Source organism: Hydra viridissima, unplaced genomic scaffold (assembly GCF_058129835.1).
Source record: "Hydra viridissima isolate aposymbiotic clone 2 unplaced genomic scaffold, HvirCarnegie_v1 scaffold_7, whole genome shotgun sequence".
In the NCBI taxonomy this organism is placed as follows: domain Eukaryota; kingdom Metazoa; phylum Cnidaria; class Hydrozoa; order Anthoathecata; family Hydridae; genus Hydra; species Hydra viridissima.
Window position 1 is genome coordinate 17,998,161 of NW_028324306.1, and position 27,442 is coordinate 18,025,602.

General features: G+C 28.1%; 2 protein-coding genes across 3 annotated transcripts in view; one reads left to right on the forward strand and one right to left on the reverse strand.

Annotated features, from left to right (window-relative positions):
• Window positions 1–254: 254 nt before the first annotated feature.
• On the reverse strand, window positions 255–11,672 carry LOC145184352 (ubiquitin carboxyl-terminal hydrolase 22-like). The gene is made up of 16 exons (XM_090093307.1): window positions 11,424–11,672; window positions 7,633–7,768; window positions 7,376–7,489; window positions 6,958–7,062; window positions 6,628–6,800; window positions 5,788–5,866; window positions 5,528–5,699; window positions 3,939–4,054; window positions 3,770–3,851; window positions 3,602–3,668; window positions 3,193–3,252; window positions 2,633–2,721; window positions 2,045–2,092; window positions 794–878; window positions 553–617; window positions 255–477 (listed from the first exon to the last, which is right to left on the reverse strand). Exons 1-16 carry the CDS (start codon window positions 11,532–11,534, stop codon window positions 435–437), a joined length of 1,545 nt encoding a protein of 514 aa, XP_089949433.1. The 5' UTR covers window positions 11,535–11,672; the 3' UTR covers window positions 255–434.
• Window positions 11,673–14,854: 3,182 nt separating this feature from the next.
• Window positions 14,855–27,442, forward strand: part of LOC145184730 (uncharacterized) — a 33,488-nt gene continuing 20,900 nt past the window's right edge. Inside the window, exons 1-11 of one of the 2 annotated variants that reach the window (XM_090091995.1) lie at window positions 14,855–15,010; window positions 17,982–18,018; window positions 18,165–18,376; window positions 20,042–20,258; window positions 20,344–20,565; window positions 20,886–21,067; window positions 22,242–22,506; window positions 22,646–22,936; window positions 23,124–23,325; window positions 24,022–26,510; window positions 26,602–26,805. In XM_090091995.1, coding sequence (XP_089948121.1) covers window positions 14,975–15,010; window positions 17,982–18,018; window positions 18,165–18,376; window positions 20,042–20,258; window positions 20,344–20,565; window positions 20,886–21,067; window positions 22,242–22,506; window positions 22,646–22,936; window positions 23,124–23,325; window positions 24,022–26,510; window positions 26,602–26,805 — 4,357 coding nt within the window. In that variant the 5' untranslated portion in view covers window positions 14,855–14,974. Of the gene's footprint in view, window positions 15,011–17,475; window positions 17,848–17,981; window positions 18,019–18,164; window positions 18,377–20,041; window positions 20,259–20,343; window positions 20,566–20,885; window positions 21,068–22,241; window positions 22,507–22,645; window positions 22,937–23,123; window positions 23,326–24,021; window positions 26,511–26,601; window positions 26,806–27,442 lie in introns of those variants that run through there. The other variant, XM_090091996.1, reaches the window with a different exon arrangement.

The following is a 27,442-nucleotide window of genomic DNA, read 5'->3' on the forward strand; positions in this document are numbered from 1 at the left end:
TTATTATTTTAAGTGCAATACACAGCGATTTAAAGAGGATAAGAAGACAGGACGATTAGTGAATTACTTGCAGATTCGCAAGGTTGATTCCTAAATACATACCATAAGTAGTCCTAGCTGGAGACCGCAATTGTATGCACATTGATTCGACTTAATTCACACTTTTTATTTTCGGAATTAATTTTAGTTAGATTGTTCAACCTTAGCAGCTATAATTCAGGTACGATTTTGCATTCATCAAAAAGTACACAAAATGAGGTGAGAAAATTTTTTTAAAAAAAATTTGACATTATTTTTATTCCATAATTTCTATCTACTCATGCTAGTTAAAATAAATAATTTTTTGATTTTGCGGGTCCTCCATAGCTTGCCCTTAATGATTATTAAACAACACCATTTTTGTTCGCAAGTTACATACACAAAACGTTAGATCGTCATTCGTAGTCAAGAATCTGTTTGTGGTAGAAAAGAAGGTACCTGAAAGGATAAGCATAGTATTAATTCAGATCGCTTACTCACCTACTTTCTTAATCGCTCTCTTTACACGCTTACCCTTCACTGTTTAAAACTTCGTCTAGTGATGATTTAGTTATCCAGCCGTCGTCACATTTGAACCACTAAAGTTTTAAAAAAAAAAAAAAAATTGGTATTTGTACATTTAAAAATATGTAATGTAACATCATGCACGCACAATATTCCATTGGCTGTAAAATAAAAATTTGAAACTTTTATTTATTAAAAAACAGAATCTTCGTTCGTTCAAAAAATAATCACAGTAGAAGTGTAAACGAACCTCTCCCTTTTTCTGTCTGATATAGTTAGTATAGTGGCCGACTTCTAAAGTCCCTTGATGATTAACTACTGCAAACAGTGAATACCTACCAATAAAAACACGAAATTAATTTAATTCACCTTCTATCAAAACATCTAAGAGAATAAAACATTCGATTGCATAAATTATCAAATTACAATAAATTATCAAACTATAATAAGAAAAACGTTTTATCCGTCATCTTTATGATGCAAAGTGGATTTATAAAATGACAAAGTTATTAACGCCATTGAATATTTTTAGAGTATTTGCTAGAAGGTACTAACAGAGGGTTCTCTTTAAATTCTAAAAACATTCCGGTCTTTAAAATACCATAGTTGAAAAATAATCAACAGCAACTTTAGCCCGCTGAAAAGTTAATCGTTTGTAATTCGAAGAGTTAATGTGACATAAAATAAAACAATTCTTATTTATAAATTAGAAACTTCAATTCATATCAGCAAAGTTTATTTACCATGAAGACGAGATGAAGTATATAGAGAAATTAACATCACTAGACTGATGGACGTCAGTCCAATAATATTATTTTACAAAATTATCGACTGATCTCAGTCTTCCTTTTTTCATATTGGTAAAAAGAAAGATTGAAACCAGTCTTTAACGAAATGATTTCTTTATAGTACATATATTTACAACATATTTCTATAATTAAACAAGTCGTTGTATGTTGCTAAACCTTTACCTTACTGTATATCACGGGCAACTTTTTAGCTAGAAGACCAAAAATTAACACGCCAATATAATATTTACGGACTAAATAAGAGTTAGAAATGAGCTACGAATGAACTGTTTGAACAATATGCATAAATTAATTATAAGCTTTTTTAAAACTTATTTCACTGAAAAAGTGCTGTTGCTAGGCTGTCGAGGTGGTTACAAACGAAAGATAGAAGAAAATGCCAGTAACAACAATATTGGACTAAAGTGCAAAAGTAACCTTAAACCAAACAAAACTGTTTTCTGTTTTCCTGACAGCAATCGTTTAAATTTTTGAAATCTTTCAATTATATTTGTCAAGCGAGCTTTTAAAAAGTATGCATATTCAATTCGCAAAGTGAACCCGTCCACAGAATTCTTGTTTTTAAAGATTTTCTGAAAGCTGAAAATTGTATAAAAAAGTCGCGCAATAATTTTCAGTCTTTTAGACAACGAATCCTGCTGTCTTATATAATGGACCATGTGACTAAATGTTAATGTAATGTAAATACTTACTTATTATCCAAAGACAAGCCAGAAGCTATACTGGAATGGTCCTTTGCACTAAATAAAATTTTATGAACATAAAAAATACAAGAGAAAATCTGAATACTCTAGTAGTATAAATCATTATTTATTTCTATCAAAAAAATATTACTTCAAAAAAAAGGCCAGGATACAAATTGTCAAAATCTTTTGTTCATAACTGTGGCATAAATTATTATTTGCTTATGATTGGTGCCAAAGCCATGCTGTATCATTGGTCCAAAACACAAAGACTTCAGCATAATCATATTTAAAACTGAGTTTTTGTGCTATGAAACATTTTTTACAATTATTAAACAATCAATACATTGTTTGTTTGAAATTTTACAATTAGAAATCCAATACTTCTGACTCAAGTATAAGTAACTGATTATAATCACATCTCTGTTTCAAATTAATTCATATTTCAAAGCTTTCTGAGGGCCTAATATGCATGCATCTATGTTATATATGTATTTGTCAAATAGATATTACTTATATTACTGGTTTCTGTATATATTACTATATACAGAAACCAATATATATATTACAAAAAAAAATTATTAATTAAAAACTTACGATGAAGACATAAATGGAGTCATGTCTAACTCCTCTGGAAAGGGTATATGAGTTGATATTTTTTTTGATTTTGTAAAATGCTCAAAGCGCTAAAAAAATGATAAAAATGCAAACAGCAAAAGTAAAAACAAAGCAAAAATGAAAAAATAAAAATATAAAAAACTTTTAATCTTTCTTTAAGAACTTATTTAAACATTTTTTTTTTTTACAGACAAAAAATAAATTTAAAATAAAAATACACTTTCCTCATTTCAATTAAATATAGTGAATGGCTCCTTTATTGGACAAATAAAAATCTCTACAATTATTTTGAAATATCCAAGAATATCATTTAGTTTATCTATCCATCCATAACAGACTTAAACTAGTTCAACAATATCTCCTTCTCCCAAATATTCTATACTTGTTTTATTTTCAAATACTTCTTCTAACTATTTTAATTAATATTTTGATTGTCATTATTAACAATTTTCTTCCTTTCCCATTACTATATTTTGATTTGAATGTAATTAAGGAACTATATGCTTTTTTGATCAAATTAATTATTAAAACCTTCTCACCTTAAAATGGAAACAAACTACAATAGGAAGCTTCTTCATGGAAAGTTGTTTTGTTGATTCCTATGTAATAGAAAGATGGAAATATAGCTTAAAACAAATATGATAAAATCTTTAATCACTACTATAGAAAACTGTAGAAAATAAAAGAAATACACAAAACATTTTAAGTTATTATCAATAAGATTTTTTATTTGATTATTAATTTACTTTTTATTATTTCATTATTTTATATATATATTTTTTATATATTTATCAATTTAGTTTTGATTATTAATTTAGTTTTGATTATTAATTTAGTTTTGATTATTAATTTAGTTTTGATTATTAATTTAGTTTTGATTATTAATTTAGTTTTGATTATTAATTTATTTTATTGATTATTTACTTTATCATTGATAAGAATATTTACTTGATAACTTAAGCAATGACTACATCTTATTTTTGCTTCGCTTCCAAGTTTCTCTTGTCTTGTGAACCTAAAAAGATAGGTTTTTGAAACAGCTGAAATATTTTAAAAAAAAAACTTTAAGTAAATGAAATACCATAAAATAATTTAGTTTTGCTTTCATAATCAAACCTTTTTAAGCATTCTGTGAGTGACTGTGGTACAAATTTTTCATCTTCAGAACAACGTGAAGAAAATGAGTCAATTTTTGTATCTTAGGAAAAAAAAATTTCATCAAAGCAAATTATAATTTTGATGATTGAAAAATTAAGTTTTTATGACTGGTATATTTATAACTTACCAACTTGAGTGTTTATAAGTATATTAGGTGTTCTCCGGCCTGATTTTAAAGCAGGATTATAGTCACCAAGGTCAAGAGAAATGTCCCAGAATGGGTCAACAGTTGTAGAAACACCCCTGAGAAAATATGTATTAAGAAACAGGAAAAAATAAATAAGTGTCACCTTAATTCTTCAGAAATAGCTTATTTTGTGTGTGCACATTTTTAGTCAAAGAGTATTGCCTGGACATTAAAAGTGCACACATATTTTTGCTAACTCATACTTTAAACATTTTTTACACAAATTTTTGAATGTAAATTTTTAAAATTTGCCCTGTTTAGAAATTTAAAAGTAAATTAAACGTAGCAGAAAATAACTATGTTGAACATTTTTATATTTATAAAAATGTTTTAAATGGGTGGGATGTTTGTTCATGTTTTTTAACCATTAATTATAATGAATTTTTTCACACATAAATGCAAAAAACATTTCTTAAAACATAGTCTAGTTCTTGTGAATCAGTAAAATGTGAAACCAAGAAACAACTTTTAACTAAGATGTCTTATATAACTTATGAAAAATAGTGTTAGGTTAGCACCTTTCATTTTTTAACCAGAATCAATGCAATTTCTTGACCTCAGTACACGTTTCAATGTTTGCACAACCTTGTAACTGAAATAACACATCATTTACTTATTTTCTAACTGACATTCCTGCCTCAATGTCATCTAAAACCAATCCTGCTATTTTCTTTTGTCCCTACATTTATACAGTTATTTTGATTTTGATTTATACAGTTATTTTGATTTGTACTTTTAACGATAGGCTACTAAATATTTTAAGTATTTCAAAACTGCAGATGACCAAAAAGGTTTCTCCTAAAGCAATGAACCTTTTTGAAGGTCACTTACTTTATCATGAATAAATATATTACATTTATGAATATATAAAATATGTATATATTTGAAGTAACATAATAATGCTAAAAGAATCCTTGTATTGATGTGATAAATAATGTCAATAAAAAAGCAGAGAACCATAATCTAAAATTACTTTTGTTAAATTTCTTCCTTGGAAAATTTATAGCAATTATACACAGCTAAACACTTTGCTGTAAGCTAAAAGTGGCACTTTCAATATTATGCAAAAATAAAAAGCAATTCTTTTCTGTAGCAAGAAAGTTTGTTGCCCTTGATACTTTAATACTGCTTAAACTTGATACTTTAATACTGCTTAAACTCGATACTTTAATACTGCTATAAAAAAAGAGATGTACTTTTAAAACATACCAATACACTACCAAATATCCAATCTTAAACTGAATTTATATTTAAGCATTTAAAATTGATTACAAAAAGAAATGACTGCTGTGGCTTTTTAAAAGACATAATGAGGTGTACACTTTTAAATGACTTCCCTATATATAAAATTCCATAACGTAATATTCTTTGTAAACTTAAAAAAAAGATTCTCTAATTAAGGTCAATTTATAAAACAGTTCTATTAGAAAACAAAGAAATAGAAAATTTTTATTTGAGATTTTATTCTCATAACAACAATAACAGAAAATTTTATAAAAAAAAAAAAAAAAAAATATTTAAAAAGAAACCTGCAGGCAAGACAAGTAAGTTCAGATTGAAGTCCACCTGTGAATATCTGATCGATGACACAGTTACAATTATTATGATTATTAGATGGTGCAGAGCTGTTGTCTCGGAAATGACGATGTAGAACATCCAGTGTAGCAATAAAAAATTCATGAGCATCCTGTTGTTCATAACCTGTGAAAAATTTTAAAATGATTGAAGATAATTCTTTTGTAAGAAGAACATTTGATTAGAATTTGATATAAATATTTGTTTAGGATACCTGCTAAATGTCTGGCATTTGTCCACACTTTGTATAGTAGACGAAAAGGTATATGTGCAGTTTTCTTACCGGAATAAAACTTTAAAAAAGAAAGAAACTAATAGAAAAACTGCCATATTATACCATAAGATACATTAATTAAAAGAACTTACAAACTTTTGTGTAATAAGGTATATTCATAAAACTATACATTCCCATTTATTATTCTTGAACTGTTTAAATCATTCTTTTGAACTGTTAAAAAAAATATACCATTATGCATTTGTTTTAACAGTTTTATTTTACATGGTGTGATGATGATGATGATGATGATGATGATGATGATGATGATGATGATGATGATGATGATTAAGCAGAGCTGATAATGAATTACTATTGATTGTAAACAATTAATTAGATTTAAGACCTTGAACCATCAATTAACAACAACAAACCCTTTTTAGTAAATACAACATTTATATACAAAAATTTATAGATGCTATACTGATGTTGTTTATAAATATAAAAAAGGGAAGATATTTTGAAATATTTTTACATAAAAGTTAAATTAGTACAATAGTGAAGAAAAATAAAATGAAGTTATAAAAGAAAAACTTGAATCTTTTTTTTTTATCAAAATGCCAAGAAAAGATATTTAAAGTGTTTTTTAGTTTAGCACATAAATTAGTTTAGTTAATTTGACATAAATTAGTTTAGTTAATTTGACATAAATTAGTTTAGTTAATTTGACATAAATTAGTTTAGTTAATTTGACATGAAGTTTAAGTATGATATTAAAATTACAAATCAAAATTTTTCATATCTAAGAAAAAAAGAAAAAAAGAAAGAAAAAGAACGAACTTCTTGGAACAAATCTGACATTTCACAAACCAAGCAATTCAACGAATCTTCTGGGGTAGGACAACAATGGCAATCTGACAAAAAATAGTTTCTAAGCATTGGGGTGTGTGTGAAAGCTTGCAGAATACAATTCATGAAACATGTGCTTCCAAGGTTAATAAGACCACGCAAGCCTAAATGTGATGGAATAATTTATTATAAAAATTTGCTATTCTAAAACTATTAATTGGTTAGTTAATTCAAAAATTACAAGAAGCTGATAGTAGAATAAAGCTCAAATCAAAACAGATTTACTATTATACCATCTATATGTAATTAAAACAAACTTACCAATATATGATCCATATGCAATTAATTTACGCTTTTTATTTATCCTTAATAACTCCTGTTCTATTCCATTTGGCTCCCATTCAACATATTTTCGTTTACCACTATCTGAAGCACAATTTTGTCATCAAAATTGTTTAAAATTTACAACACTTGTTTATTTAAATATTTTAAAACTGAAAGACTTCTTTTATTGAAAAAAAAAAAAAAAAATAGCAATAAGTTTTTTAAGTATAGCAAGTTTTTTAAATTTTGCTTAGTAACTAGAGGGAACACCTTGATAAGGCTCTTTATTTGCCATAAAGTCTTGTATAAACTTTGTATATATACACTTTTAAACTACACAAATATGTATGCAAGTGTAAGATTTGCAAAAACAACACATAAGGTAAAGTTAATGTGTTTTACATCACACACATACATTTTAACTGCCATGCTCGGTCAGCTTCTTCCCTTGCTATAACATCAAATTCTTTGTCATAAACATATGATTTACAAGTGTTACAGTAAATATTTCCATAATTTAAATCAACAGCTAAAAAAAAAAAAAATGTCACTTTACAAAGTACAAGTCACAGTATAAAAACATTTAATAAAATAATTTTTTAATACTAAAAGTATCCTAAGAAATTGATGAAACTTTATGCAACTTTAAAATCAAGTAAACAAATTTTTTACCAAGAACATGGTTTTTCTTCCCTAAATGCTCAATGATATGTCTGCAACCAGAATAGCAACCAAAATAAACACAATGCAAACAAGCATGTAAAAAGTTTGAATAAGTGTGACACTGGTGGCACTTCATATTTACTGCCTGTGAAAATAAATGATAACTTAAATATTAACTATATACAAAAGTAGCATTCATTTATTATTTATAATTCATTTATCTTAATACAAAGAAAATTGTGTCAATACTATTTTATAAAATTATGCAACAAATACAGATCATGCATTTTATAAAATTATGTAATAAATACAGATCATGTATGGATGTAAGCTATTATATTGATATAAGTTATTATGTTATTGTATGGATGAAAGTTACAAACTACTAACAGTTTGAAAGTTATTTATAATTTTCATTTTTTTTTTCATCTCAAAATAGTTGAAAATTGAGTTTTTCCAAAATCTATCAATGAAATAAATTTGTTGCTATTGGAGTTTTCAACAAAAATGGTAATAAAACAACAAACCTATAAATATAGACTTTTGAAATTGTATGCAAAATTGAAATTGTTTTTTATTCAAAGAAATAGATCTTATAGCAAAATAAAAAGTTACAATTAAAAAATTAAGACAAACTTTGAAATTACTCATTCAGGTTCTAAGACAAAAATAAAATTCAGAGTTTTTTTTAAGGCTTCATTACAAAGTTTATTTTAAAATATTTATCTAGTTTTGATGACTCCTCTTTGCCTTGAGTATCAAGTCTCGAGTTGACTGATGAAAAAAAGCTGTTGTACCAGGTTCATATCCAATTTACTAAGACAATACTATATCCTTCGGTAGAGGTGTTTCAAATTATTTTGCTCGCCAATTATTCTTGTATACTTGCTGTTTTAAGATACCCCAAAATTTTCTGGGCAACATTCTGATACATTTACAGGAAAATCAATTTTACGGACAAAATTTATGTTATTTTTATTCAGGAAGTTATTCACACTTTTAGTATAATGCGCTCTTACTTGATATAGCCAAAATATGTAATCATTATCTGCATGATATTGTCTTCTAAATAGCATAACTCTTTTTTGTGTAAATTCCTGTAAATAGTTGTATTGATTCATGGAGATTTCCTTATTCAAAAAATAAGGTTCTGAAAAACTCTTTTCTGAGAAGCATAATCAAAGCATTACATAATCTTCAAACTTCTTTCTTTTGTATTTTAAATTTTCTGGTGCTTGTCTGTTATTGTTTGTATAGAACTTGCTATTTCCATTACTAATACTTTCAATACAACATTCTGTATCTCTTCCTTGCTTCAGCTTTTTTTTCCTCTGATCACTTTGGAATTTTCTTATACTAGTGCACTCAAGAAGCTTCTTGCTTAAACTTAACATATCTAGTCATTTTTTAATGAATTTTAAATTGATTTTTTTAAAAAATAATTTAAATAAAATGACCTTTGTAATGCAATACCACATAAGAGGTTACATGATCATGAAGGATAATTAGGGAGCCTCAAAACTTGTCTTGTTTTTTAGGTTTAACCCTTTAAAAGCAAATATTTATAGATATATTATGCATTTATTGTACAAAAGTACACATATACTTATTTATGTGACATAAAAAATTTCAGGTTAAAAGGGCAAAAAAAGGAGAGAGAATTAAAATCGTAAAAGAAAATCTTAAAAATTAATCAATCAATGAGCGAGGAGAGAGAATCAATTCTTGCACTCCTGTTTGGAAAGTCCCAAGTACATAATATTTCAATTAAAACAGCTGAATTCAAAGAAGAATAAAGTCATCTACATCTCATTTGCATTATATGGACTCTGTTGTGCTCAATAAATGAAGAGAAACAAGGTGTGCAGAAGGTTTAGGAAATTAGGAGAGGACATTACAAAGATAGGAAACACTTTAGTAAGGTCTTGAAAAACTGGTTATACACCAAGAAGCTATCAAATTCCACAAACCTCATAAAAGAGAGGAACTAACATGTTGACTTGGCATTTGAAAAGATCTCAAGGGAAAAACCAAATTCGAATGATCTGTTCAATCTCATTTACAAATGATCCAAACAGAAAATTTATTACAAACTACAATTTTCCAATAAAATACTTTTATAATAATATTTAAATTTTTGAGGATATTAAAAAAATTGTTGCAATAAAAAAGTTATATCAATCAACTGATCTTTTTCAGAGACAAAATTTGGTAAATGTAATTATCAAAGTCTTAAATTTACAAACTTCATTTAAAGGTATAACCTTGTAAATCAAATTTATGAACTTTACAGTAGACTTACAAGAGACTATTTTATGTTATGAATTTTAGATTATGCTTGCTTTATAATATATTTATTGAAATCAATAAACTTTTTATTTCTCAGAGGAATAAGAAAAGGATTTCCAAAGCAAAAATAAAAGAATTGACTAGACATAACCCTTTCAATTTAAATAGAATTCTGAATAAAAAGTAAATCTGATAGATAATCTGATAAAAGTAAATCTGATAACTTTCTAAATACTTTTTAACACAAATTTAAAGTTATTTGGATCATTTCAGCAGTACAAAAATAAAATGGAAAATCTAGCACTTTTGGAGATTTTATCAAGTAGTAAATATTTTATGGTAATATTCTTAAAAACACTTTTTGCTAATAATAAGGCAAGCTCCAAAGTATGCAGTGTTATATAAAACATTTTAAACAAACTTTTAAATTGCTGAGTATTTAATACTGGTTTCCCAAAAAACATAAAGCTAATAAATACACACTATTGTTCAAATAATTCAAATGGCATAGAGCAAAAAGGAAACCACTGCTTCGGCCCCAAAATAAGAAAAAAAATTACTACAATTAAAAAAACAACATGAAAACTTAATTGTTGATGACTGGAAACATGTTCTTTCAACCAACAAGTCAAAGTTCCAAATTTTTGGTTCGAAGAGAAGGATATTTTTTGAAGAAAAGTTGGTGAAAGAAACAATGTACAGTGCCAACTATAAAATATGATGGAGATAATGCTGTGGTGTGAGGTTGTGGCAAGGACTTAAATTGAGTGGCATAAAATTTGTTATGCAGAATGCCACAGATATGTAAAGTGGTTATTGCCACTAAAGGTGGATAGCAAAATTAATACCAATATCAATATATTTTGTGTTAAGAAGAATGTTACAAAAATGCAGATTACAAATAGTGATTAACATAGTGTATTTACATATTTACATGTAAATATGCACAAAAGAAATTATTGAGGTAAAGAATGAGTTAACCATAACCTTTTAGGAAGAAATGGTGTGACTTTAAGAACAGATTCTTAGACCTAATGATAAAATAAATTATTTATTTATTTATATGGCATAGCTTAACATCTTTGATATTTTTTTCATAATAAAAGTAACTGGCTACATAATACAGAGCAAGTTATAGATTAAATTAGTTAATTTATAAATTTATTTTGCATGTAACTTTTATTAATACTAATAAAGCATATATTTCAAGCAATTTTCTTTTTTAGTTTAGCCACTTGTTAAAAAATTTAAAAACTTTGAAAATAAAAAGCTGCTTTAAAATCTGATATCAAAAAACTTAAGCCTCCTTATCTCAAATCAATAAATAACAATAAACTGTATACCACTGAAAACTTTTATCAAATTAAAATTTAGTACATGTATTCAAGTTCAGTTAAACTTTCAACGAAAAAAAAAAAAAAAAAAGAATTAAAGATGCTAAACTACGCCATATAAATAGAAAGAAAAAGAAAAAAAAAAAGAAAAATATGTTTCGATACATAACAACCAACCTTTCTAACTTGAGCGTCTTTTGAAAAACAAACAACAAAATTTGAGAAAATTGTACGAAAGTTATTAGTTCCATCGGTTTCTTTAAAATTTTTTAAATGTAAGCAAGTCATATTCGTTTAAATCCATATAGCGCGATATATAATTTCAAATTTTATCTCTGGTTCCTCGTGTTTTTTTTTTTCTTTCTCTGGGTTTGTTGTTATACAAAGCTGCCCTGTTGAAGTTTTGAATAATAGCTAATCGATAATACTCTAGACTGGATCTAGTCTCAAGATTATCTTGAGAGGAAATCGTTGGCCGGATTGGTCGGATGGAACTCGCACGTAACTCGCTAACAACTCGTATGTTTTTAAATACTGCTCGTCAATTAAATTTTTGAGCTGTTTAAAATGCAGCAACAAGTTTAGCCAGTTAGCTTGTAAGCTTTGTCTTTCGCCTCGCCAATTTTGTAAGATCAGTGTCCGCGTCTATAATAACTTAATTTGTTTATAAGAATTTATATTAGACTATGGTTAAATAAACGTGTTTTTTTTTTTTTTTAAATATTGTAATGTTGTTGGTATTTTTATAATAAAGAAAAATTATTTGTTAGAAATATTGTATAATAAATATTGTAAAAGTGTTTCCATACTAAATAATCTTTGAATGAACGTTCTTTGTTTAAAAAGAAATAGTTATGTCAATAACCAAAGCCACGCCAAGCAGCTGATTTGAGAAAACGTCAAGGAAAATTCAATGTCACTTTCAAGCGTGCACAATTTTGAAGTGCCTGAAAATTATGTCCTGTTGCAACCACTAACAAAGCAGTTATTGAGAACATCGAGAACATCGCAAAACATCTTTTATGTAACCTTGCTGAGAAATGGAAAAATGAGTTGTCACTCAAGAAGTGTGTGTTTAGAAATTATCGGATCTCTTAATGATCATAAACCTCTACAAATTCTTCTTATTAATTGAAAATACTCATGCACCAAGTAGGTACGTGCGTATCTGCGATTTACGGCACCGATTTTAAAGATAAAATCTGTGACCATTTTTTCACCGCGTGCTCGAGGTAGGTGTCGTATGAATGGATTTTTCTCGTTTTTTTTTTAGAATTTTATATTGACTTAGATAATATTTTAAAAGTAGAGTGTTGTAAGTTTACTGTAATTTGTTTTTTTTTTGCACTTACTAACTTTTTTAGTGATTTCATCGCTATTGAAAACTTCATTCCTGTTCTGGAAGTGAATTGACATTGAAAGAGTGATGGGTTTTTTTTCTAACTTTTGGATCAATTTTATATATCTATTTTCTATGTACCTGCCAAATTTCATTAAAAAATAATGACACGCTCATATTCTATTTTTCCACGCAGTAAAGGTACCAAATATTCTTCTGTTCTAGAGGTTGGGGGGGGGGGGGGATTCACAATTATGAGCATTTTGTGTATTTGACTTTTTTATTCATTAAAAAATTGTTTTTTTTAGAAAAATGAAACTTTATTTAAAATAATGGTGATTTTTTAAAGTATTCAAAACGTGATTTACACACAAACACACACAAAAAAAACCATATTCTGTTATTAGTTGAATAAAAATATAACCGAGGCAAAGTAATGCGCTATAAACTAAACAATGAAGTTCAATTATAAAACCACCGTAAGCCGAACGCTAATTTTTTAGGTTGGTTGCAGTTTTCTTAAGCATTCCTTATAATGAATTTTTGTTACTTAAAAGGGCATAACTTTTAGTAGAATCATTAGTTTTTTATGAAATTTTCACAATCGTAATACTGATTTAAAGCTCTTTACAAAGATGTATAATAATTAAATATTTGAATAGTTTAAAAATTTTGCACACATACCTACACCAAGCTCCTCATAAAGAGTTGGTCGATTTTAGCAAACTGGCAGTCCTTAGTAATTAATAACTGATAATTATTCTAATAAAGATTTAATCGATCGTATGTAAAGAAAAGCTTACTATGACTGCGACCTTGATGATGCATTTTTTTTCTTCCTTTTATCGAAATTGTTGACTTTTGTAAATCATACTACTAAAAAATCTCCCGAGAAAAAAATACTATGTGGCGAAAATGTTCGAAGGTTTCACGAGGATGTATAATTAGTTTATGCCTCAATTATAAACAAAAATCTTAAGAAAATGCACTCTTCAAAATTAGACTGTTTTATTTTGTTGACATATTTAAACATTATTTTCATCTCAAAAAAAGCTGTAATCCTCACCATTAGGGATGATAAAATTTTACTCCTCGCCATTTGAATGACAAAGTCAAAAGAAGTTTAATAAGCACCGAAATGAAGTTTGAAAAGACTGAAAAACAGAGAAACAGAAAAATTAAAGAACAGAACAACAGAGAGATTGAACTACAGAGCAAAAGAAAAAATTTTTATTAACTACTTTTGTTCATTTTCGTGTCTTCAAATGTTTGTAAAAACAAAACAAAAACCTAAACAATTAAAACTATGATTATGACCACGTTTAAGATAACTAATGACTTTGAGCGCTTCAATTTCAACCAATTGAATCTTCAAATTAAATAATCTTTAAATTTTCCCTTTCTACGTACCGTGGTGTGACCAAACAAAGTCCTATGCTTTAAGAAAGTCCTAAATTAAGAAATGACAAATTTTGTGTTTTATAATCGTTCAGGTAATGAAAGGGATCCCAGCAAGCACACAATGTTGAAACAACGTGCTTGCTGGGATTGTTCTATTTCTCTTTCTTTGTTTGCTTTAAGCATAAAATCGTGTATCTAAGAGACCTGATGGAAACAAATGTAAAAAGACAAACAGAAATGATGCCGATGATGCCATTTGAACTGCACCCTGGTCTCCTCCGCTTTGTGCCACTTGTAGCAATATAATAGATTACAAACATAATTTACGTTAAAAGGTAATTAAAAGTTATGAAGAAAATTAAAAGGCTGAGTAGAAAAACTAATATTCCAAAAATACGAAAAATAAACTGATAGAAATATAGAAACTGCATTTGATATAATTTATCTCAGTTTCTCAGTGTATTACCCGCGTATTGCACATCAATTAAAACGAACGAATATTTTTTAGGGAGCACGAACACTTTGTTAGATTCGGACATTTTTGAAAAAAATTTACATCCGCTTAAAATTATGATTAAATGAAAGTTGACAAATTTGTGGGAAAAAAAATTGTGGAAAGTCTAAACTTTGTTTTGGTTAAGTATTTTTTCGTTAAATTAAAAAATTTTAAAAAATTGACACATAATAATGGGCAGGTTGCACTGCCGCCAAATATTGGAATAGAAAAAATCAAAAATACTGTTCTTCAATGGTTGAATGCGTTTCATTCAATGTCAATTGAATTTTTAAAAAACTCAAGTAATCTGGAATACCGAGTATTCGATGACTCTTGGATAAACTCAATAAAAAAAATTAATTAAAAATTTTTCTGAATTCTCTAGAGAAAAAGCTGTTTTTTAAATCATTTTATGTTTCAACAAAAATCGGAATTCCAGTTACGAAATCTGCATGATATTTTAAACAAATTACCTGAAGGAATTATATTTTCATGGACAGCCATTTTCTTATATATATTTTCTTGGCGGTAGGTACAATTAAATAAAATAAATAACGATAAAAAAAAGTTTAAAAAAAAAAAAAAATCACAACTCATCATTCTTAAAGTAAGACCAACAGATTAGCATCATTATTTTGAGATTTTATTCTATATGTCTTGTGAAAAACATAGTTATTTTACAAGTGTTTACAGGATAGTCGCAGTTTTAAAATGCAACTCTGGTTTGAGCTGTTCAGTGCACAAATCAACTCAATTCACGTTTTGAATAATCTTAAATTTTAAGTGTCAAAGCATTTGGCATAGTCATAACACTTTTTATATTTAAAATAATTTTCCTAAATAATGAAGATTAACGACGAGATTACTAAACGACGAGATTTCTAAACGATGAGATTTTTTCACATTATAAAAGATATTTTTTTAAAAAATTGAAAAAATTTCATCGCATTTCTCAATTTTCTTTTATGGAGGTAATCAATTTGTGGACAGACTAAGGACACGGCATTTTTCATTCGTATATGTATGCAAAGCACAAATTGCTTTTTTATAAACTGCTTTTTTAGGTAGCCTTGATTCATTAGGCCTTACCAAATGGTAAACACCGGTATACCCTTAAATCAAAGCCCCGTATCGATGAATTCATAAAAATACGATCAAAATTATGTCGATAATATGCCTAATGATGATTCTTATTGAACTGTAAGCAGAGCTGTTTCTAGACACCATAGGGACCCCTGGCAAAAGGAACAACTTGGGTCCTATATACGTAGCACCATACTTTCTACAAACAGAATAATCAGTGTCCTGCAAAAGTATTATTATATGAGCAGGAATTATTATTATTAATATTATTTTTACTTACTAATATTATCATTATTTCATTATTATTATCTTATTATTGTTAATTAACATGTAATGTGTCTTTTGCAGCAAATTGTTTCAAGAAATCTGAACAATAGTTTCTTTTAAAACTATAATTACAAATATTTGTATAGGGACAAGGATCAGTTATTTACCATATTATACACAAAGACTTACATAGCCTCGGCTATTTTTTAATTCCAGAACCTAGATGGGCTTTTAACAACTTAAAAAATAAGTAGTTTAAAAAACAGTTTAAAAGGAAAAAGAAAATTACAACATACACAAACATATAATGTGAATACAATATAATACATGTATAACTTTACGTTATGTAACCTATGTTGTGATTATCAAGCTTTGCAAAGCATTTAGCTTTTCAGAAAGTAACTGTTCAACAACTAACTTTAAAAAGTGCTCAACATAAACAAATAATGAGGCTCTAAAACAAATCTAAACAATATTAATCAACAACTTTGAACACATTTGATCTTTCTCACCAGTTCTACAGTGGTTTGCGAACTTTAGCGTGGACAAATGCATCTACCAGATCTTACATACCCAAAGACCTGCGAATATTTCTTCGATTGAAAGCATAGCTAGTCCTCTGTGCCTTTCTTGATCTCAGGTATGAGTTGATTAATTTTCAAGCGGAGAAATTTTTTTCTCCTGTTGCAACTGGAAGTGTAAGGAGGAGACGCATTGCGATGCTTTTTATTATCATTTATATTAATATTTTTACTACAGATTATTGTACAATTCGAGAAGCCGCTCACTGTAAATGTAGTTCAGCATAACTTGTGGAAAGGACGAGACTTTTAGTCGACACATGTTCCGTTTTTGCAATGCGATCTTTGAAAATCCTGAAGAGTGCGTGTGCTTCAGGCTGCTTTGTTTTTATCACAAACTTTATACAACTCTACCGTGGTAAGCAGCGTGGGCGTGCATATCTCATCAAATTGCAGTCAGGCAGGCTTTCCCCAAAAAGAACGTTAAAGAAAGATAGGGACCACCAGTTGCAATCATTTGCTGGTGAGCGATGTCTTCTCTTACGGGCTATGACTGAGTCCGACTCATACAGCCAATTCGTCCTACGTACCGTTCCGCAGAGGGCCCCTTTGCAGCGCAGTGCGACTACACAAGTATTACCCAGTCATTTTAATACAATTATGGGTTCGACGATCTGGGGCCCCTATTAGCTCGGAGCCTTGGGCAAATGTCTAGCTTGTCCACCGTATCCCGACGGCTCTGATGTCTCACACTCGGTTAAATTGTCTATTTTGAAAATTTGATCGAATGTTAAAAATATTTTGAAGTTTTTTAGAACCTATGCTACCGTGGTGTGACCTAACAAAGTCCTATGCTGTAAGAAAGTTCTAATTTAAGAAATGACAAATTTCGCATATATAAAATAAACATTTGGGGAAAATAACTTTGTAATTTTAACTTGATATCTAGTTAGTTAAAATAACTAAATTTTTTTTTCTAGATACTTTGTTTTACATATACGAAATTTGTCATTTTTTAAATTAGGACTTTCTTAAAACATAGGACTTTGTTAGGTCACACCACGGTAATGAAGTTTTGATTTAAGTGTTCGCCTTCAAAACCGCAACTTACCCGCTAAGCTTACTCTAAAGTTCATACTTAGCACGAGAAACACGTTTATAAAACGTGAAAAAACAGAGATTTTTATTCTTCGTTTAATATATTTTAAAAGATTGTTAAAAAAAAAACAGTTGAAAAGTACCTCGCACAATAATTGCCAAGCTACATTTACAAAAACAAGATAAAGTTGTTATTCGTATATAGATGTTATAGGGATGTAGTCGAGGCAGGGATGTAACTGATAAGAACGTAACAGGGATGGAGATGTAACTGGGAGAGGATGTGGACAGAAATTAATAAGAAAAAGCACATTATTAAATATAATTCAAATAGAATATCATCTTGAATTCATTTATCTAGCTAAACACGTGCTTAAAAATGATAATTTTTAAAAAGTATGTTTTGCTATATTGAAAAAAATAATGTTTAAAAAACTGCTTCATCATAATTGTTTTTAAAAAGTATGTAAAACTCTATGTTACTTATAACATTTTACAATTCAAAGATTATAAAAACTTTTGTTTTATAGGCTCTCTCTAAAGCAAGTGACATAAATGATATAGAAGGTAAATATTCAAATGTTTGAAACACATACACCCACACACTTGTAGACATGCACAATGGCATGTTTAAACCCACCCACCCACAGACACTTTTATAGACTCACAATAGTATGTGTAAATATATAAATGTAGATGTTTTTACTTTTTAGATGACTTTATTGGCTATGCTTCAGCATTTCGTACAGTTGATAATATTGTTATGAGTCAGTTTAACCAATTTGAGGGAATTTTAGATTTATTTTCCTGCATTAACATATGTGGATGTAAAGGTAATGGAGTTGCTGCATTTGACAATGAGACAAGTAGTTGTTTTTGTGGAGAAAATCCTCAACTTAATTGTGTTCAAAGCTATTGTATTAAAGTAAGTTTTCAATAATTTAGACTTACAAATACTTTTTACAAGGTGGGAAACTGTAATATGCACAAATATTTGACAAATGTCTGTATATATGTATGTATGTATGTATGTATGTATGTATGTATGTATGTATGTATGTATGTATGTATGTATGTATGTATGTATGTATGTATGTATGTATGTATGTATGTATGTATGTATGTATGTATGTATGTATGTATGTATGTATGTATGTATGTATGTATGTATGTATGTATGTATGTATGTATGTATGTATGTATGTATGTATGTATGTATGTATGTATGTATGTATATATGAATACATGCATGCATGCATGCATGCATATATGTACATAATTTTCTTCCAAATTGAAAAAATTTTTTTACTTTGCAAGCTTGTGAATCTCTAGATTATTATCATTAATAGCAACCAAAAAATAGTTCCTGGATGTAGAAAATATCAATTATTTTTCAGCATAGACAAAATAATTGACTGATCTAGTTAATCCAGTTTCTGTTGCAAGTATAACAAAAATTGTGCTTAATGAGAAACCATAACAGTCCACAATTGTTAGTTATTAAACTTGTTATTCTTGATAATAAGGAGTTTGAATAAAATTGCTCTAGAGAAATTAGGTATCTTGATTTGATTTACCAACATGTACAGCTAAGTATACTTGAAGGAAATACAGTGAAATCAGAGCTCTTTTTTTAAATACTTTAGTCAATATTCACAAGATTTTTCTGAAACTTGTAAGAAATTAGACATGTTATTGGTATCACAGTCCAGGACCAATTATGTCTGAGGAATATGAAGGATATGTAATAGTTCCATCATGTTGCAAAGTAGTTTCTTAAAGAGGGCTAATTAAAATCTAGCAAATAACCCCCCTGTTGCTGCAAGTACCCTGCTGCTGCTGCAAGCACCCTAGCTGCTGCAAGCACATTCCTAAGCTCTCTTTCAACTTTCTGATTATTCCATTTCTTCTGCTGGTATTACTATTTTTTTTTTGATTGCATACCAAAGCTGAAAAGGCTTTTGTTAACTTAGATCAATTACAACTGAAAGAATTTCTTTTGCAACATTTTAGTACTAGCTACAATATGTTTTATATAGTTATCTCCTTTAAAAGATAAATAACATGTGCTTTCTTGACTGTTGTAGCAAATATTCAGTTTTTTCAAAACTGCAATTACAATAAGACATGTATACTGGTTACTTAATTCAAAATAATCAACTGCATCTCATGATTGATTGTATTTAATCCTGTTGTGCACCAAAGAACACTTATCATTAATAGCAATTACAGAGTCACTGTCAAGTATTTCAAATTTGTTGTCACAAATATCCCTAAGATTCACTTTGCCTGCTGTCTGGATATATATAGCATTCTTTCTTGTCTTTTTCAAGTTTTACTACATCTTTATCAATCTAAATCATCACATATTTTTTTGGTTATTCCAAATACTTCATTTTTTAATTTCATAAAGTACATTAGGAAAGTAGCATAAAATGTTACCAGCATTAAACAAACATGCAACAAATACATTCAGTGTTCAATATTTCAACATAACATATCCTTTGAAACAAGTAATATGGAAATATATATAGATAATATAGAAATGAAGTTTTTCTAACATCATTTTAAAAAAATGCTCCCTTTATAGGTTTACAACTCCTCTGGTTACACAGTTTCAGTTACCTCACAACTTCCTACAACTGTTTATGTAAATACTCCATTTGATGTTGTAACTTCAGCTTCCAAAAATGTTAAAACTATTGGTTTGGTAGTGAATGACAGGCTTGCTACATATTCATCAAATTTATTGTCATCAATTATAGTTGGTATGCCTGGGAATTACGTCATGTCTGTGGAATCAAATGGTATATAGTTTATGTATTTACACAAAGAAGATTACAATGAACTTTTTTTTATCTTTATTTATCACTTATGTTCTTTTTGTTTTAGCATTATATGGCTGCCCAAGTACAATCCATGACTTTACTGCTCAAGTTAAAAAAATTGCATGCACTTACTATACTTTCACTCTAGTAAAGCTTGAAGAAAATGCTACTTTTAATATGTTTGTTGATCTCATCGGGCCAGATAACGTGGCACCTTTGAAAATTATGCTTTTTGAAGGAAATGATGAGCTACCTTTTATGGATTTTAACTATCCAAATCCTTCAGGTTTTTTATGTTTAATTGCATCATGTCAAATTTTATGCAAGGGTTTTAAACAAGTACAAAGCATATTATAATTAATGCTTTTTTTTTTTAAGTTGACTTTACTGATTATGTTAATTTAGCCTTAAATCTGACTAAAGAGATAATTCTTAGGATATAAAGTTTAGATGTACAAAATTCAAATTTAAACAAGTTTTTTCAACAAAACTTTCTTTAGCTTTAGTTTTTGTGGAAGTTGCTGATAATAATGAAACTAACTGTCATCAAAACTTTGTTAAATCTTAAATGTTTATCAAAGAAATATTGTTTTTTTTCTTCTTCAGCTTCAACTTATGTTGAAATTGGTGGGAACAGTGAAACAAATCGTTATCAAACTTATAATTTAACATTCAGTGAAAACAAGCGCACCGCTGTTATTGTCAGCCTCAATCATCAAATATCATCTTCTGGAGTTGTTACTGGATTTAGTGCATATGTAACAAAACTTGGAGGAATTCGATTTTTGGTATTTTTTTTATTATTTTTTCTGATTTTTCCAGTAGTAAGTAATTTTTGGTTTATTATTTTGTTTATTGACTCATCCTTGTGGTTTAAATTTAAGTAACTCTAAAATTACAGAAACAAACAGTAGCACACCAATATAATGGAATTATATTTATTGGTATTTTATTTTTGATAAAAAATTTATATTGTCTAAAATAAAATATGGATTCTTGAAATTACTTTAATTTTTGTACATAATTCTTTCTAAGAATATTTACACATGAGTATTTATAAAAGAATGTTTATAAAAGATAGGTACCTCAAGTTCCTAGAAAAGTGTAATCACCTTGCCTAAAGAATATAAATTTTTAAAAGAAGTACGATAATCATTTACTTAAACAGAAATGCAGTTAGACATGGGCATGTTTGTTGACTGTATAATCAAGTATTAAGCTTGATAAATCAGAAATCTTTAGTTAACAATCATTTTGAATATATCAGAAGTAATTGTGAATTACAAATCCAAACTTTTATCACCATAAGGATTAGCTAAAAGTGAAACAATATAATATTGGTGCGAATTGATAAAATTACTACATACTAAAAGTACCATAGTTGATAATTTTGATTGTAATTATTACTATATTTGTTACTGTACAACAATAGTTGTAGCTTTATCACAAAAAACATTTTTTCAGTTATGATACGCATCAAAACTTTTTTCAGTTATGACATAAACCATGCAATCATAATGCTGTAAATTTTAAAATTTTTTTCTTTTGTATTACTTTGAGTTTGTTTATTGATAATAACATGTTTAAAAACTTACATAATATTACAATCCATATTTTATATAATTATCATAACAGTTTTAACTATAGTTTTTTTTGAATATAAGTTCAATTTGTTTTACAACAAAATTGTGATTTTGGGTCAGACTCCTAGCACCTAGGCAACAAAGAAAACTCATAAATCTCTCTCAGGTGGAAAATTTCAAAATGTATCAAGATCAAAAAATCAATCAAAGTCATATTCATTTGTTAACAGAAAAAATAGTAACCTGGCCATTATGATTTATGATTTTTTTTTTTTGTGTCAGTGTTCAGGTATAGGGTGCTAGGGGTCTTACCCTACTACATTTTACTTGTGTAAAACCCTTGCATAAAATTTTGATAAACAGGAAATTTTTTTTAAAGATTTTAGAGCCGTCTTGTGAAAAAACAACTTCTGACTCAAAAAGAAAAATGTGTTTCTATTCAAAAAAATGTGTGCTTACCTCTGATTCGTGTCCTCTTTATTCCAACACTTTTTATCCATCAGCAAAAACTGACATTTTTTATCCTGATCTAATACAATTTGGTCCATCAGGTACAACTCAACCAACTAGGTTGACTACTCGAACAACGGCTGATGTAATGTTTAGACTTGTATACAGTTTTGCAGTCAATGCAACAGTTTTAGGTAAAATTAAGAATTTTGTTCAATTTTTATTTTTTGCTGTTTGAGAAAAATTTGATTAAAGGCATTTGATATTTGATTACTCTGACCATATTTATGCAAAATTATTAAAGTAACTGATTTTTGAAATTTTTACACTTAGGCCATAATGACTTTGTAGTCCCTGACAGTGAGCAGTTTACAACAGTGCCTGGTCAGTTCTTGGCATGGATGCCTGATCATAGTAATAACACACCTGGTGATGTTGCATTCAATTCAATTAATTCCACAAATCAGTTCCAAGCAATCCACTACGATGAAATATTTGATGTTTATATCAATGAATCCTTTGATGACAATCCTGCTTATGAATCTCCTATTGAAGTATCTGACACTGAGCATATGATCAGTTTATACTTGGAAATCCCATCCAAATATGTGATTGAAATAGCAGGTATTCTTTGGTATTTCTTTGATTTTCATGTTCCAGTTTCATTTATGAAATACTTCTATGAAATACTTTTATGAAATAGGTAATGGTATGATGTTAAGATTCAAACCAAGTATTTTTGATATATTACCTACACTTTTATGTAAAAACATGTTATGCATTATAAGTTGCCTTTTTTTTTATTATGCAGCTGATTACCCTGATGGTACTGACATTATTTCAAAAGCATCGATACTTGATACTCTTGGTAACGAGATCAACTATTGTGAAGGGAAGACAACTGTTGTTTCTGAGATACAAAATCTTATAGTGACCACCGTGTCAACAACTGTGGTAACTGACTCTGTCATAGATTTTAATGTTTCTGCAATATCTGGAATATCAAAAGCCAGGTCTTTTTTTTTTTTTGAATAATAAATTTTTTAGAAAATGTTCTTATACCTAATTTTAGAAAATGTTCTTATATCTTTTTTTTAATGTTAAGTAAAAAAAAAAAAGCTTTTACAGCTTTTAATTTGAATTTGAATAACTAAGACTAACATCTATTAACAGTTACTCCGTGAACTGGAAAAGATTTTTTAAAGCTGCTTCTTTTGCAACTCGACAACTTTAATAAAGTTGAGCATTAATGGGTATTATTAAAGCTAAAATAATTATAACAATAGTTTTGCTTATTGAATAAAAGAAATTTTAAGCACATCTTGAAGAATTTGTTTAAGTAAATTTCAATCTTGGGTTGGTTAAAAGACATTAAAAAGACTTGTTGTTTATATGCAATAATATGTGCTCTTCAAAAATAAGATCATTTCTGTTGCTCTACAAATAGACTGACAAATAATGTTGAGATTTTCCTATAACAAAATCACATAATAGTGTCAAATCACTTACCAGCATGCATTGCATTTAAATGTGCAATTTTAGAAGTTCTTGTCTTATTGTGTCAATAATAGTTTGCTTATTTTACAATTTAAAGTTCGTTAAAAGTGTAAAATTGTTTAGAAGTACTTGTAATTTTAATTGTTCTTTTTTCCTTTTTTTTTCTTTTTTTCTTATTTAGAAAAAGACAGCATTTGTTTTTGATTTTATAGTCATGCTGTATACTGGGGTGAAAATGAAAACTTTGAAGGAGTCTATGATGAAATATTCAATCAATCAGTGTTTCATCACACATTTTCTAAACCTGGCTTGTATAATATTTATGTTAAATCTTTTAATGAAATAAATTTTCAAGTTGCATCTTTAAGTTTGTGGGTTGTTTGTGCTCTTGGTGTGCCATCTTTTTTTAACACAAATGAAGATACAACTCGGGCATGTGAAGCAATTAATCCTGTCAAAACAACTGACGAAGAAATCAGCGTTGATGTAGCCTTCACTGGTTGTGGCGTAGTTTCAGTCAGCTATTTCCTTGAAAGTGACATTTTGCAAATAAATGGAAACTCTTCTCTTAAGCTAAGTGAAAGTTCAATATTTGTTATAAAATCAAGCGAGTTTCAAACACAAGCTCAACCTGTAAATGTCACTGTTTGTGCTACCAACAATATAGAAGTTCAATGTATCAGCAATGTCAGCTATGTAGAGGATGTTATTGAGAATTTTAATTTGATAAGTGTGACACTGGAAACCAATGTGAGTGGGTTTATTAATGTTTCTAGCATGACAAAAGGTACAAATAAAACATACTGTATTGAATGGGGAGATGGAAGTAAAACTTGCACCAATGGGACATATGATGTTGAAGCAATTGAACACACCTATAATAGACAAGGAAACTACACAGTATTTGCTCTTGCTTTTAATAGAGTTAGTCAAATGAATTTGACAATACAACAGAAGGTACTGGACAGAATATCTGGTTGTAAAATTTCAGCCCAATCTACCATTTATAACACACCAACTGAGGTCTTTTTTAGCATTAAAAGTGGAACTGGAATATTTTTAGTATTAGATTGGGATGACAAAAAAACTAGAAATGTAATTTATGACTTTGATATTTCCTTTAATGACAGTTTAAATAGTAGTTTTGTTGGTTTCAGAGGTTTTGCATCTTTTACATTCTCAGTAAAACAAGACTACAACATTTGTTTATCTCTTAGTAATGATATCAGTAATGATTTGTGCTGTGTCGTTGCTATAGTTGAGGATAAAATTAGAGACTTTAACATAAGATTAGTTCAAGAATTTGAAGGCACTAACAAATCTGATTGGATTGAAGAAAATGAAACTCTCTCATTAATATCTGATCACAATATTGGGGCTGAGCGCATTCTTTACTTGGTTGATTTAGGAAATGAAATTGTTTTTAATACTACCAGCCCTGTTGTTAATGTATCATATACACCTTGGAAATTGTGCTACAATTATTCAGTGGTTGCCACAAACCCTGTTTCTATAGCATCAGACTGGATGAATCTTTGTGTGCAACGTCCTTTATATCCTATAAACTCCACTGGGTTTGTTCATGCTCCAGAAAACTCCACAGAAGAAATGTCAATCAAATTCACATTCTCTGCAGGAAACTATTTTGATTGCTATTTTAACTTTAATGATAAAAGCTCAAAAAGTCTATTCCCAGTTAGTTATACAGACTTTGTTGGTCCAATAGATTTCATAGAAGCAAAGCACAAGTTTAAAGCTGGTAAATACAATGTTACACTTTCATGCACAAATCGTTTATATGATTTTTTTTTGTCTACAATTGTTTTATCACAAGATCCTGTTGTTAAACCCTATCTTAACATCACAGCGCGATGCTCAATGAATAATAGTGTCATTAAAGTCATGGACCTTGTGAAGAGTTCTCCAGAAATTATGAGTGATGCATGTAACATCTTTGTAATTACTCAAGATCAGTCAGGTTCTAATGTTAATGAAAGTGGAATATTAAAAATTGAAGGGGTAGAGAGAGATTTTAGTTGTTTAAAGAACAATACTGTAGAATTTAAAACTCAACAATGGTCATATCAAAGTGTCTATGATGCAGAGGTCTGTATTAGTTCTGTCAACAAAGTTAGCGCTGATGTCACTTGTAAGTTTCTACAGCTAATAAAACCTTTTACAGCCTTGAAGGTAACAGTAGATGGTATTAAGCATTCAGTTGGTGTGCCAATAACTTTTAAAGTAGAATTTCCTTACCCACTTCCAGGCTATCCTTGTTTGGAGATAGACTTTCAAGACAACACACCTTCTCAAGTTTTTGGCAACTCTATTTGCATAGATGCTCAGAAGACTCTTACAATTCCTTTTTCAGTAACTTATACATTTAAAAAAAGTAGTAAATATCGTGTAAATTTTAAAGGAAGCAATCAGGTGTCTTCAATTACTGAAACCATTTTAGTAGACGTTTTAGATGCTCCTTGTTCACCACCAACTATTGAATTTACAAGTTCAGCTGCTTATAGTGAAGATTCCTTAAACATCTTTAAAAATGCATACATCTATAAGTGTAAGAAAACAATATTTTCTTATGTAATGAGAAAGAACTGTTCTAGAAATAATTCCACTCTAATAAAGAAAATTAACATAGAGTTTAAAGTCAACGCTAACACATGGCTTAAAGTCCTTAAAGAAAAACCATTGGGTAGGTTTAAATGGTAGCGTCTTTTTTAATTCCTGGCTTAAAATTCATACAATTTGAGAAGAAATGTTTTTTTTTTTTAAATATTTTCCAGGGGAAAGGTACATCCTTGAAGCAAATAGTTTGAAAGAGTATGGAATATATCGAGTTACCTATATAGGATATATGTTTGATGAAGTCTCAAAACAACAAATTAATGAAACATTAGCACAAAAAACAGGATACTTCATGATTGTACCTTGCCCATTAAAGATAATTGTTGACGGTGGTTATGAGAAAACATTTCAACGAGGTGGTGGTAAGTTTATGTGTACTTCATGTTTTTTTATTTTCAATGAAAAAACAAGTTTCTCATTGTTTTTGTTCATTTTTACTCTAATTTGAAAATTTCAAATCACTTCTGTATGCTATCGGTATTTATATGTGTAATTATTGCTACAAAATATGATTTATTGTTAATATTTTTTCTTCTAGTTGTTATCATCATTATTTTCATTATTAACTATATTTATTATTTATTATCATCATTTGTTAACATTATTATTATTTTTATTATTATTATTATTTTTATTATTATTATTATTGTTTATTATTATTATTATTATTATTATTATTATTATTATTATTATTATTATTATTATTATTATTTACTATTATTATTTATTAATATCATTATTATTTTTATTATTACTATTATTTTAATATTATTATTATTGTTTATTATTATTATTGTTTATTATTATTATTATTGTTTATTATTATTATTATTGTTTATTATTATTATTATTGTTTATTATTATTATTATTGTTTATTATTATTATTTTATTATTATTTTATTATTATTATTATTATTATTATTATTATTATTATTTTTTATTATTATTATTATTATTATTTATTATTATTATTATTGTTATTGTTTACTATTATCATT